General features: G+C 35.7%; 1 protein-coding gene across 2 annotated transcripts; it reads right to left on the reverse strand.

The window, feature by feature from the left end:
- Window positions 1-238: 238 nt before the first annotated feature.
- zcchc10 (zinc finger, CCHC domain containing 10) lies at window positions 239-12,036 on the reverse strand. Of its 2 annotated transcripts, none has more exons than XM_051933527.1 (4): window positions 11,935-12,036; window positions 10,385-10,546; window positions 9,284-9,334; window positions 239-1,945 (listed from the first exon to the last, which is right to left on the reverse strand). In XM_051933527.1, exons 1-4 carry the CDS (start codon window positions 11,973-11,975, stop codon window positions 1,663-1,665), a joined length of 537 nt encoding a protein of 178 aa, XP_051789487.1. In that variant the 5' UTR covers window positions 11,976-12,036; the 3' UTR covers window positions 239-1,662. The 2 variants fall into 2 exon arrangements, with proteins under 2 accessions (XP_051789487.1, XP_051789486.1); XM_051933526.1 differs by having other exon boundaries at window positions 239-1,948.
- Between the last annotated feature and the right edge of the window lie 1,957 nt (window positions 12,037-13,993).

Consider the following 13,993-nt stretch of genomic DNA (forward strand, 5'->3'; position numbering starts at 1 on the left):
GTAACTTTTTATATTAGAGAATTATTTTTAATTATAAATATTGCTTGCAGAAATACTTTCCCAAACACAAGTTTTAGTTCAAAATAAATGTACTTGGGTAAAAAAAAAAAAGATATTACATACACAAATTAAGTATATGGTTGTAGTTTTTTCAATAAAAGAAATTTTAAAAATCATGCATTATATTTTAAACACTTCATAAGACAAAAATGAAGAAAAGTGAAAAAAAATCTTAATATTCTATACTTTTTTCAGGGAACATTAAGTTGACAGTACACAGCAACAATAGAAAATATAAATTTACAAGCTGGTTTTAACATTCACATCTCCCATTTGAAGAAAATTACAAAAAATATTTCTCCTCCTTTAAAATGCATTTTGTTGTGTCTGGGAAAAAAGCCTTAATATGAGCCTAGAAATGGGAAAAAAGACAAAATTTCAAAATCTCCTTTTTTGGCAAAGCATAACAAACATTGACATACAGAGCAAAATAATATAGAAAATCTATACAAATAATAAATAATTATACTTCACCAATGTTTAATGTTAAACAAAATCATAAAATCAGGAAATGAATAATGTACAAATGTGTACAGAATAGATATTAAACAAGTGAGACTTTTACAGATTTCAAAGGGCAATCTTTTTTACAATGTACTTCTTACAATACAAAGATAAATCTCTAGTAGTTTAATTACCACAGGTTTATACACTTTTGCGTAAATAAAGATATTTAGTTCATACAGTTCGTATATTGGCCTGTTGTTATTTAACAACACATATTTACCAATGATTAGTGTGACATAAACTAATTTAATGTCTCTGCCAACCACTCCATTTAAGACTACTAAACAATGTCCATTCTATGAATAATTTAACTTCTACCTTTGCTCTTCAAACGCAGCTTTCATTTTCCCTGTAACAGCTAGAATATGGCTTTATTCATACCATGTTTACATTTAATATTTTACTTTACTTAGAATATAATGCATTTAATGCCTATGTAAGCAATCATTTTTTATAAAAAATCTTTTAAGTGTTCATTATGAAAATATACTAAAATATGAATTACAGAAAACAGCAGGATTTCCTAAATAAATGCCCAATGGCTCTGCGAACACTTTCCCAACCTGAACAGTGCAAACTCTCAACTGACCAATTCATTATTACAAGTATTATTTTCAGGAAATCAATCTTAAAAATTATATGAAGTCTGGCTCCTGCATATCGAGCATCTGTGACTAGACAAAGATGCAGGCACAAAAATCCTGTAAAATGTTATGTTCTCTTTCCAAGTGTACTTTCAGCAGGTTGATCCCAAAAAATCAATTTAAAGTTTAGCTTCTTCCTGGTTTTATGTTCACTAAATTAGCCTTAAACAATATTTGCATTTTCTATGTGATTCATACTAAACAGGAACAATAACAATTCTAATTTAGAATAATCAAATACAATTTGTTTTAATTTTTTATACAAAAATAACTAACCACTGCAGTTTTTGTGTTACATCATTAATACTCCAATTAAATCCCCCTAGTGGCTCCATGCCAATTGGTTTTCAAATGTCCTTTTAATAGGTATTGGATGCATTTTCAAAATGAAAAGCAAAAATATAAAAAGTACCATTTATGTCCATGATATTTTCTTCAGCTGTTTACTTGCTTACTTATGCTTCTTTCTTTTCTTTGGCGGCTCCATGTCAGAGCTAATACTACTACTGCTGCTGCCACTGCTGCTACTGCTATCATCATCTTCATCAAAGTCACTTTCTGTACTGACAGAGCTTGAGGATGACGAGCTGTCTTCACTATCAACGTTACTATCACTGCTAGATACAGAGCAAGAAGATTCACTTTCTGAAGATGAGTCGTTGGATGAACTGCTTGAGCTGCTGCTGGTGCTGTTGCTACTACTGCTGCTGCTGCTGGATGAACTGGATTCCTTGCTTCTGAAAAAGAAAAACTTTATTTCCCTGTTTTGTGTTACACAGTAAAAGGGTTTGTTTAACATAAAAATGATAGTTTTACATAGTAAAATGGTTTGTTTGTGTTTCTTGCCATATGGCTTCAGAAATCAGGGCTGAACATTCCAAAGTCAATGATGAGCAATGCAAAAAAAAAAAATAAAAGATTTAAGAATGTTCACTATAATGCCATCGAAGTGGACCTGGACATGCCTCTCTTTCTTTCTGTGTCCTGTGAAGTACGCAATGGATTCTTTTATCTTGGTGACATTTAAACCAAGACTTGATAATTTGCTATTAAAGTTATTATTTAGATAACATATTTCTCTTTTGAAACTGTCCAACCGTTTCAAGAACAAAACACCAATCATAGGCTGATTACCATAACATATCAACAGAATATCAGTAATTTTCCAAAAACCACTTAATCTAACTCAGGTCTGTTGGAAACTGGAGCCTTTCCCAGAAGCATTAGTTTGATGGCAGGAAATGACTCTGGACAGAATATTAATCGATTGCAGGGAATCCTAATGCAAATATAAATTGTCAAGCACAAAGTACAAGACTAATTAAGAGTAGTAATTAGCCTAAATGGCATGTGTTTGGGATGTGAGCATGTTCCTCTAGTGGCAGCCCAGGTTCAATTAGTTTGAAATTTCCAATTTAAATACATGTAGTTTTTTTAAAATAACTTATTAGTAGTCTTAGCTAGACTGAAAGGATCTCCTTCTAAATAAATTCAGTACAGTGTTCTGAAATAAAAGAAATGAAAAGCAGGCCATTAGGGGAATAATTTCCTCATAATGGTAGTAGAAGTGCAAACAACCGTAACCGTGAGTATAATAACTTATATTCTTAACTACTAAGAACATTTATTAAATAAAACCTGAAACAAAACATGGAATGTAGTGTTGCCATAATACCATGATTTTTAATTGAACCTCTGACATTCAATTCAAAGCACAGTATTATGGCAATGCCTTTCCTTTTAATTGTTGTATGCTGTTTTTTCCTGAAGTAACAATTACTAACATTTAAGCAAAGAATGCATGTGTTTTGCATGTTTTAAGCACACGACTATCTAAACGATATATGGATTAAGCAACATAAGAAATGTGAATTTTTTTTTCTTTTTTCAGCACTGATTGCTATTGGGTTCTATTACATCATAAACTTTTTTTTTGTTCTGCTTGAAAACATGAGGTTATCTTTTTTTCTCAGCAATTATAACAAACAACAAGGGGGGCAAGTGATATAAAAAAATATATTTTTGGGTGTCATTTTTCTTTTTACTGAGAAGGTGTTTCAATTTTACTCCACAAATACCTATTACGCCTTTTAATTATGCAAAAAGGAAATATTATATGCAGAGACTTCAAAAGAATGATACTAGAATATATTTATGAAACTCCTCATAAATAAATAGCCACACAGGATTTAAAAATAAATACTTGCTGATTGTTAAGATACATTTAAACATTCTTCACTTGTATGTGGGTATTAACAATAGATTCTGCCAATTGTGCAACAGTATACAAAGTTTTGGCTGTATACTGAAGTTAAATACTTGAGCTGTAAAACATTAAATATGATCTCTGTATGTTCTTTCTGTATTCTGCAAAAAAAGAACTATAGTAATTTTATTCCTATGCTCAGGTAGATCTATCTTATTACTTACTAGCTGTCCCCTATGCCTGCACCCACGTAGTAGTGAAACAGGACAAACCTACCCCCCCCCCCCCCATTGGCCCACTGTGTCTCTCTTGGATTCACGCAAATAAATCGGTACTGCAAGCAAACTATGATACTTGGCGCGATGAGAGAGAGATTAGAAATTCTGCAGCCAATAATGTATACAAATCCATACGTCCAAAAGTATAGTACTTTACAAGAAATTTATCTGCAAAACCCTCACATGCATTTATTGGTTACTTTGCAAAATAAAGTATTAACTCCTGATGATGTAGATCGTTTTGTCTGTGCTGAAATTCCAAACAAAGAAACCTATGCTGAATTATGGTACAAAGTCATTAAACACATGTCTCAATGACCTCATTTAAAAAATTCAGTATGTTGGGGAAAAAAAAAAAAAAGTGTTTAAAGAAATTTCCTAAAGCTTTCGTTAATTCAACAGATATGACTAAGGCTGGCTTTCCTGATTATCAACGTAGAGAAAATTGTCATGAACAACACACTTATCATGGAAAGAAAGTTGTTAAAATTGTGATGATCGATAATTCAATGATTGTACCATATAACCCGTATTTGCTCAAACGATTCAATGGTCATGTTAATGTCGAGTATTGTGCATTGGTTATGAGTATTAAGTACATCTACAAGTACATTCATAAAGGGCCTGATTGAGTATGCGTGAATGTACCCAAAGAACAGTCTCAGGACGAAGTTCAAGCATATTCAGATACTCGGTACATCAGTGCAATGGAAAGCAGGTGGCATTTAATGGAACTGCCCATGCATGGTTGAAGTCATTCTGTTGAATTATTACCAATTCATTTACCAGGTCAGAATATGATTCAATTTAAAGAAGGCGAAGAAGCACAAGCTTTACTGGTAGCGAAAAAACAAAAAATAAATTGGCTTATTTTGAACTTAATAAAAATGATGTAAATGCAAAAGCATATACATTTTCTTTCAATATGTGATGCTTGACTATTTCTTACTATGGTTAATTACTTGCTGTAATGTAATGTAATATATACAGTGCATCCGGAAAGTATTCACAGCGCATCACTTTTTCCACATTTTGTTATGTTACAGCCTTATTCCAAAATGGATTAAATTCATTTTTTTCCTCAGAATTCTACACACAACATCCCATAATGACAACGTGAAAAAAGTTTACTTGAGGTTTTTGCAAATTTATTAAAAATAAAAAAATTGAGAAAGCACATGTACATAAGTATTCACAGCCTTTGCCGTGAAGCTCGAAATTGAGCTCAGGTACATCCTGTTTCCCCTGATCATCCTTGAGATGTTTCTGCAGCTTAATTGGAGTCCACCTGTGGTAAATTCAGTTGACTGGACATGATTTGAAAAGGCACACACCTGTCTATATAAGGTCCCACAGTTGACAGTTCATGTCAGAGCACAAACCAAGCATGAAGTCAAAGGAATTGTCTGTAGACCTCCGAGACAGGATTGTCTCGAGGCACATATCTGGAGAAGGTTACAGAAAAATGTCTGCTGCTTTGAAGGTCCCAATGAGCACAGTGGCCACCATCTCTGCAGCAATCCACCAATCAGGCCTGTATGGTAGAGTGGCCAAACGGAAGCCACTCCTTAGTAAAAGGCACATGGCAGCCCACCTGGAGTTTCCCAAAAGGCACCTGAAGGACTCTCAGACCATGAGAAAGAAAATTCTCTGGTCTGATGAGACAAAGATTGAACTCTTTGGTGTGAATGCCAGGCGTCACGTTTGGAGGAAACCTGGCACCATCCCTACAGTGAAGCATGGTGGTGGCAGCATTATGCTGTGGGGATGTTTTTCAGCGGCAGGAACTGGGAAACTAGTCAGGATAAAGGGAAAGATGACTGCAGCAATGTACAGAGACATCCTAGATGAAAACCTGCTCCAGAGCGCTCTTGACCTCAGACTGGGGCGACAGTTCATCTTTCAGCAGGACAACGATCCTAAGCACACAGCCAAGATATCAAAGGAGTGGCTTCAGGACAACTCTGTGAATGTCCTCGAGTGGCCCAGTCAGAGCCCAGACTTGAATCCGATTGAACATCTCTGGAGAGATCTTAAAATGGCTGTGCACCGACGCTTCCCATCCAACATAATGGAGCTTGAGAGGTGCTGCAAAGAGGAATGGGCGAAACTGGCCAAGGATAGGTGTGCCAAGCTTGTGGCATCATATTCAACAAGATTTGAGGCTGTAATTGCTGCCAAAGGTGCATCGACAAAGTATTGAGCAAAGGCTGTGAATACTTATGTACATGTGATTTCTCAGTTTTTTTTATTTTTAATAAATTTGCAAAAACCTCAAGTAAACTTTTTTCACGTTGTCATTATGGGGTGTTGTGTGCAGAATTCTGAGGAAAAAAATGAATTTAATCCATTTTGGAATAAGGCTGTAACATAACAAAGGTGGCAAAAGTATATATATAAAAACTATCCATCCATTATTGAACCCGCTATATCCTAAATACAGGGTCACGGGGGTCTGCTGGAGCCAATCCCAGACAACACAGGGTGCAAGGTAGGAAACAAACCCTGGGCAGGGTGCCAGCCCACCGCTATATATATTAATATAAAAAAAAAATATTTCTATTGTCTAGCTTGAAGCTTATTTTATATATTCATTCAGTTAAGGTGATGGATGTTTTGCTATTCTGGCAGTCCCGATATGTACATTTCATACATTTTAAAATATACCTGACATGAGCCAAAGTGAACATAGTCAAGTTTCTGAAGTCAAAAACTCATGTACTCAAGAGGTCATTAAAGGCCCAGATCTTGTTTTTTATCTAGGACACTCTCAAGCCCACACACTCTGCGTCCTCGCTAAGTCTCTCGAGAGCACAGATCACAACACAGTCGGCAAAGATTAGTGACTCTCTCTTGACCAACAGATGCCCCATAGCTGCTGGGCCCACAACCCTGCCCAACACCCAGTCCATGCAAGCACTGAACAGAGCAGGAGCAAGAACACACTCCTGATGAACCACAGAGGTCCTGCCTCCACTCTGCACAACACTTACAGTACCAGTGTACAGGTCAGCCATGATATCCAGCAACCTTGGAGGGATCCTGAGAAGTCTGAAAATGTCCCAAAGGGCAGCTCGATCAATTGAGTTGAACACTTAATGAAAATCGACAAAGGCTGTAAAGAAACTCTGCCTATTTGCGCTCCATGAGAACCCTCAGTGTCAGGATGCAGTCGATGGTAGACTTCTTAGGCGTAAAACCGGTTGCTGGTAGGTGAGCAAGTGATCACAGATCCTATTGAAGATGATCCTAACAAGGACCTTACCCAGCACCAAGAGAGGTGTTATCCCGCAGTAGTTGCAATCCAGGCGATCACCCTTCCCTTTCCACATATGGACAACAAGTCTCGTTTACTAGTCAGATGGGGTGGTGCCCGTCTCCCAAATTGAAGTAAAGACTGCTTGCAGTGCAAGGAGGACAGCCCATCCAATAGCCTGGAGAAGTTCATCCCATATACCACAGATCCCTTTAGCCTTCTCTAACCTCATCTGGTTCACCACCTTTGCAGCGAGACTGTGTGGTTCACACGTATTTGGAGAATCAGCGTCAAGAACCGTGGACTCAGTGATATCTAACGTCCTAGCCAGAGGATCAGCTTTAAACAGCTGCTCGAAGTTGTTGTCCATAAGGACTGCTCCATCACCCTTCCTGACTGAGACTCTCCCTAAAACAAGACATTTTTCAGTGACACTCTTTGCTTTGTTAGAAGCAGGTCTTCTTACACTACAACTTAATGTGGTGCCTTGGTGTTGTTAAAAAATAATAATGAAAACTAAACTCACTTTAAATTAATATTTGTATTCACGTTTTCAGCTATATATTATAGCACAGTAGTTGTAATTATGAAGACTCTTGACTTGCACTAAACTAGAAAACGTTTCAGTTTAAATTTGCCTAATTAATATATAATATATATATAATCAATGCTTTGCCACTTCAAAGTGCATTCCTATTTATATCTTTAGATAGAAAATGTGAATCTTTTGTGGCAAGCTCATCTAATTCTCAGAGCACCCCTTTTATTAATCCTCTCTGTGTCTATTTCTTTTCTCCAGTACTGTTACAACTTTAGGAATTACCATTTTATTCCTTAAACCAGTGATTCTTAATCATAGTTATGGAGTATCTCCTGTAACTGTAGACTTTAGTTCAAACCAATATCACAATCAGTGAGTCATTATACCTCATATTGACCAAATTTAATTAGCTGGTCTTTTTGTCCCTCTTGCCTTATTCTACATTCGGGAAAGCATAACAGATTTTGCATTTATAAAATAGTTGGAAATAATTGTGTTTTTACTAGACATTTAAATGCTTAATTCTCTTCAGTTATTTTCCTACTAATCTGACTTTTTTCTGTGTAGCACATTGTTTCCCAAACTCAGTCCTGGGGACCCCCTGTGGCTGCAGGTTTTGTTCCAACCACATTCCTAATCAGTGACAACAGCTGATAACACTGATCTCATTTAATTAGCTGGTATTTTTTTTCTTTTATTCGACATTCAGAAAAGCATAGCAGCATGATTTTTACATTTATAAATATTTCTGCTTTTGCTATAGATTTAAATGCTTAACTCTCTTTTGTTCATTTCATTATACTTTGCCCTTTCTCTGTGCAGTTTTTCCTCCTTCGTTGTATCTTAATAATGACAATTTAAAACGAGCAGATCAGACACCCAGGCGAACACTGAATAATCAAAGGCTGCAACTACTTTAGAGTCAGACCCACTAATTAGTAAATAATGGATTAAACAATTAGAACACCCAGAAAAGTAGAATTAAAATCAAGATGAAAATACTGTTAAAAAGAGAAAAAAAATACATTATTCCTATATAACTGCTTGGTACATTTTAATATTTTTCTTTTAGCAAACTTTTCTAATTTCAATATTGTTCCCTAAACACAGAACTTGGGAAATACCAGTTCACTTAATTAGCCCAGGAGTTCAAGTAAAAACAGAAGCTGGTTGGAGCAAAAACCTGCAGCCACAGGGTGTCCCCAGGACCGAGTTTGGGAAACACTGGTGTAGATGGTTACTTTAATTGCATCCTATAATTAAGAATGAGCATAGCAGTCACTGAGCATAACAGTCACTCTGGAAAACAACACTGAATGCTAAAATGCTGCAACTACTTCAGTGTCAAACCAATTAATATAGTCTTTAGTAAATAATGCATTAAATACACAGAATCCCTGGAAAAGTAGAATGAAAATCATGATGATGATTTAAAAAAAATATAAAAAAAAAACCCAATCACTAAATTATCCCAGTGCAATATGTGTAAATACTTGGTACACTGTAATAGAAACTGACCTTACTTTTGCAATTTTTACATTGACCACAAAACATGATAAACAACAACTTGCTTAATTAGGCTATTAGTCCAATTAAAAACATAACTTGTATGGAAGAAAAACCTGGAGCTACATGGGGTCCGAGTCTGAAAACCACTCACCTAAGCAATAAATAAACATAGATCTACCATCTCAACACATTTAACTCTACTTTAACAACAAACTGCAAATTTTGTCAGACTACAGACATTTACAAACTTACAAAAATGTGAAAAGAAAAAACACAAGATACCTTTTCTTCAAATTGTTTGACCTCTTCTCAAATGACAGTTCAGTCCCTGGACTAAAATAAAGAAGAAATTAAAATAAAAATCTATTCATTTACTCTACCATATAAAGTAAATACATAATTAAATATATCAAAGTTATTGTGCCTAATGGCGAACCATCTCAGTCAGCATGAGTTAAAATAATGTGCAGCTCAGTTTCATGTACTGAAACAACAATGACAAATGTATTTGCTGGAGTAACACATTTAAATATACTTCATGAAAGATGGTTTTATTACACACTGGGGCCTTTTTTCCTGAGTCCAAAGGTTAAATAATTAAAAAAAAGCTAAAACATATAAAAATCAATTCAGTGACATTTCAGGGTTGTATTACTGTGCCATATACCTCATAGATCCAGGGTCCTGGATTTAAATCATGTGCCTTGTCATTGTTAATATGGAGTTTTCATGTTTATGCTGGAATTGTGGGGTGTTTCTTTGCATTCTTCCATTCTCCTCCCACATACCCAGAGACTTGCAAATTAAGCTGAAAAGTGGCTCAAAATATGCCTCATTGCAGATAAATGTGAATGTGTGTGTTGCAACTAGCATCCCCTTCAAGGCTATGTCCTGCCATGCATGCAGTGCTACTGGGGTAAGATCTAGCTGACTGTGACCCTGAATTAGGGTTTTAGAGAATGTGTGTATATACACACACACAAACACACACATATGTATTTATGCATTCATTATTGTTAAATAGGTGACGTTCAAGCAAAAATCATATTTAAAGAGTAAGTAGTGACTATGAGAATCTTCAATAAATTACACATTTTCCACATTTATTTTTAACAAGCTGAATTCATCAGAAATATTATATATAAAATTTTCTGCACAAATAGCTATTCCCTGCCTTTATTTTTAAACATGGAAACATAACTAATTGTGCCCACTATAGATTATATCCATTCATTATAATTTTAACTTGCTTTGAGATATCACTCTGTTGTTCAGTGATCAAGAATTACATTTAAGGACAACCTGGGGGAAAAAAAAAATACAAACCACCATGACATTTATTTATATTGTCTATACATGAGATGGCATCATTTATATGCTTACCTCTGCAAAACTGGAAATTTGGTTTGGTTTTCTTTCAGTTTTCTTTTTAATTCTATGGTTCTTGATGGTCTATGTAGATATTTCCGCTTACCAGTACATTCATATGTCCAGTGACCAAATTCCAAACATTTCTGACACCTAACACGCTGCTTATCAGTTTCCCTAGCATAAAACAAATGAAAAGTAAACTGTAACTAACATTTATGAGGTAGTATTTACTTGTTATCATATTAACATTTCTAAATCTACTTAATCCAATTCAGATTTACAAGGTCCTAAAAATAAATGTCAAAATATTACAAAATACAATCAGTAAGTTTGAAATTAAAGTTATTGCTTCACAATAATGTTATGTATTAATTTGCCATGGAAAGTTGCATTGTTTCGTGAATTATTTTAAGTTACACAAAAAAAAAAAACCACACACACACCTACAAGTTATGATGGAAGTCACTGGGACACTAGGGTAAATATGAACGACATCCTTGAAAACTTAGTTTAAATGAGTAATGATTCCAATTTCAGAAAATGTGCCTTTCAAATGAATTGGAATTAATATGTTTTAATTACATATTTTTGGAACATTATTACAGTATTATGGAGAGTGGAAGGAAACAACTATTCAGAAGGGTTATATTAGAAAGGACTGTCATTCATGCAAAACATTATCATGGCAACTCCCAAGTCAGTGTGCGAGATATCCATTTAAGGATTCGCATAAACATAAAGGCCAACAGATTAAGCTGATAATGGGCAAATAGATGGAACAAACCCTGGATGTAGTACTAGTCCATATATGATTGATGGATATAAAAGGTACGGATAGACAGATAGATTGATAGCATTCAACACAATCTTTGTCGTAGAGTAAGTGTCTTCCTAGAGTCAATCAGGGTCAGTTTAGTCATATAAGAAGCACCGCTGGAGAACCCGGTGTGCACACTTTATTGTGTACACGAGTGAACATGTTGCACTGTTCCTCTATAAGTGAAAAACACAACTTCTGCTTTACGAGTTGTGGAAATAACGCCGTCTTTTTAACTCCTTGCATTATGTAGTTGGCTTTTGGCACCATCGCTGGTATAATCATTATGAAATCGTCGGTTCAAGTTCAGAAATTGTCTGATTTGCTCCGGATTTTGCGCAAACATCTACTACAACGTGTACATTTCTAACGCTTAATATTCTCCAGATTACAAAAAAATAACTATGAACCGTAGTCAAAATATGTTATTTGGTTTGATTTACTTTTAACACGGAGGTAAAAGGTGGCGGTAGATCGGTAGAACTGTCTCTCTTAACAATAGAAAGCAAGAAAGGGCACTTCGTGTCTTTTCTGAAGTACAGATCCCTACCATTCCAGAGACGGTTTATGGAAGAACAATATGTATCATTTTAACACTTAGTGATGTGGATGGCATAACGTGTACTTTTTAGTTGTTTTATCAAGTCCATTTTTAGTAAGTGTAAAAACAACCAAGAGTGATGTCTGTCTGAGGCAAACAGCAAGAAATATCTGAAGTAATAGATAATATGGACCATTTACTTACGCCTGTCTACGAGCAAGTATTCTATGCATGGGCGTCGCCATCTTGATTGCCCGGAACGCAAAGCAGCATGGGCCGATAAAGCGTCGCGCATATGCAACTGCGACCCACAGATGTAGTCAATGCTGTCGCAGGTCGACATGGGACATTGTGGGCGTCCCATGAGGTTTGGGCGTTACGCGACTGACGTCAAAGGTATGGCGGGCCACTGTTGGAATTTAGCGGCTTACAATATTATAATCGTGTCAAAGTTTAACATCTTAAATTAATGTCGCTCATTACTTTCATGCTAGTGGAAACTGACTTCACAGAATATTCGTCACTTAATACGGAAACTGATTTGTTCTCGTGCATAACTGTCAAAACCTAACATATATGTAGATATACTCCCTTTAAGGGTCCGTGTACTTTTTGGTATTTGATATTTCATTTTTGAAGCAAAAACGAAAATAAAAGGAATTTTCAGATTTTGATTTTTGATTAAAGAATAAAGTGTGGGAAAATAAAGTATTTTTTAATTCTATGGTAACAAATATCAGTCATAAACTTAAAATTACACATACTGTACTTTTCTGGATTTATTTGTGATTCAGATAATGAAGGTGTCCATCCATCCATTATCCAACCCGCTATATCCTAACTACAGGGTCACGGGGTCTGCTGGAGACAATCCCAGCCAACAGAGGGCACAAGGCAGGAAACAAACCCCGGGCAGGGCGCCAGCCCACCGCAATAATTAAAGTGTAATAGCTCAAAAACAAAAAATCAGACGCATTTTCGTTGTCTGAAACCAGAAGTACTTCTTCTTCTGCACGATTTTTGACGATACGTGTGAATAGTCCTCCTCAACACATCGATCGACGGCCTTGAAGTTACACTGGCATCAGCACTGGATGCACCATTATGTTGTTTTTGTGCCCCATGTATTCAGCATGGTATGGTGTGGGATTAAGATTCCGAGCTTCCTTAAAAAAATCACAAGAATAAATGACAGCTAATAGGATAAAGACAGATTTTATCATAAGCTGGAGAAATGTCAACTAATTTAAACTTTGTATTCGGCAAAACAGAATTACCATTACAGGTGTTATATCACAAATATGACTTAAACAGCTTTTGAATACAGTTCTGGCGGAAGATTACTGAATAACATACTTGGCGTCTTGCTTCATGATAAGCTTGATGTACCTCTCTTAAAATTGACCCAATTTGTCCCTCAGCAGCATGTATCCCTTTCATGGACAGATAACCCTTCATCATTTTGCGGCCATATGTTGGGCCCACCTGTTTAAAATAAAGTTCATGCTAGAATAACATGTAAAGTTGCTTATTCTTAAACCAAATGTGTAACGCTAAAACATTATTGTGCTAATTAACTGTACTAATATCAGCGACAGACATCTTTTAAATAACAACCCATCACCTACAAGACGCATGAACGCACGCACACACAGTCTCAAAATAATCCCACTACCCCCCAGTTAAGACAAGCAGACACAATCATAAGGCGTAGGAAGAGAGTACCTTACCTCATTTATAGCTTTTGTCACCTCTATCTCCAAATGTGTGTCAGAGAGTCGACAGCCCGAGATTTGCTCAGCACAAAACTTTCTAATTTTTCTCGCAGAAAACCCTCTTGCTTCTACGTGTTCATATGACAGACGCTCAGATATAATTTTCGATGACAGGCCTTGTTTTGCCATCTCTAAAATCACGTCTGAGTACTGTTCCAACATCATGATGATGGTCCAGTCTACACACCAGTGACCAGTGTTTGCTGCAAGTGGCGGATTACCTGACCAGGTTGTTGACCTACAAAAACTCCCGGTTCAGACAAAATAAATAAAGGGCGTTTTCTCATTCTCGTTTCTTGCATTTTTCTTTTCTGAGGTGCGAAAGAACAAAAGGAATAAAGTAATTGTTTTATGTTTTTCATTTACCCCTTTTAAGTTGAAAATCAAATCAGTGTCTCTTTTTCTTTTTTAAATGATATTTTCTGAATTTGTTATTAAAGTAGAACATCGTACACTAAACTTCATCTTAAAATGAATATTTAATTTAC

The sequence above is a fragment of the Erpetoichthys calabaricus genome, chromosome 11, assembly GCF_900747795.2.
Source record: "Erpetoichthys calabaricus chromosome 11, fErpCal1.3, whole genome shotgun sequence".
NCBI classification, from domain to species: domain Eukaryota; kingdom Metazoa; phylum Chordata; class Cladistia; order Polypteriformes; family Polypteridae; genus Erpetoichthys; species Erpetoichthys calabaricus.

Excerpts from the sequence above, each read along its gene's own strand:
- zcchc10 (XM_051933526.1), bottom strand. The coding sequence starts at position 11,975 with ATGGCGACGCCCATGCATAGAATACTTGCTCGTAGACAGGC. Across the intron at positions 10,547-11,934 it reads ATACTTGCTCGTAGACAGGC|GGAAACTGATAAGCAGCGTG; the intron begins GTAAGTAAATGG and ends GTTTTATGCTAG. Across the intron at positions 1,949-9,283 it reads TCAAACAATTTGAAGAAAAG|AAGCAAGGAATCCAGTTCAT; the intron begins GTATCTTGTGTT and ends TTTCTTTTTCAG.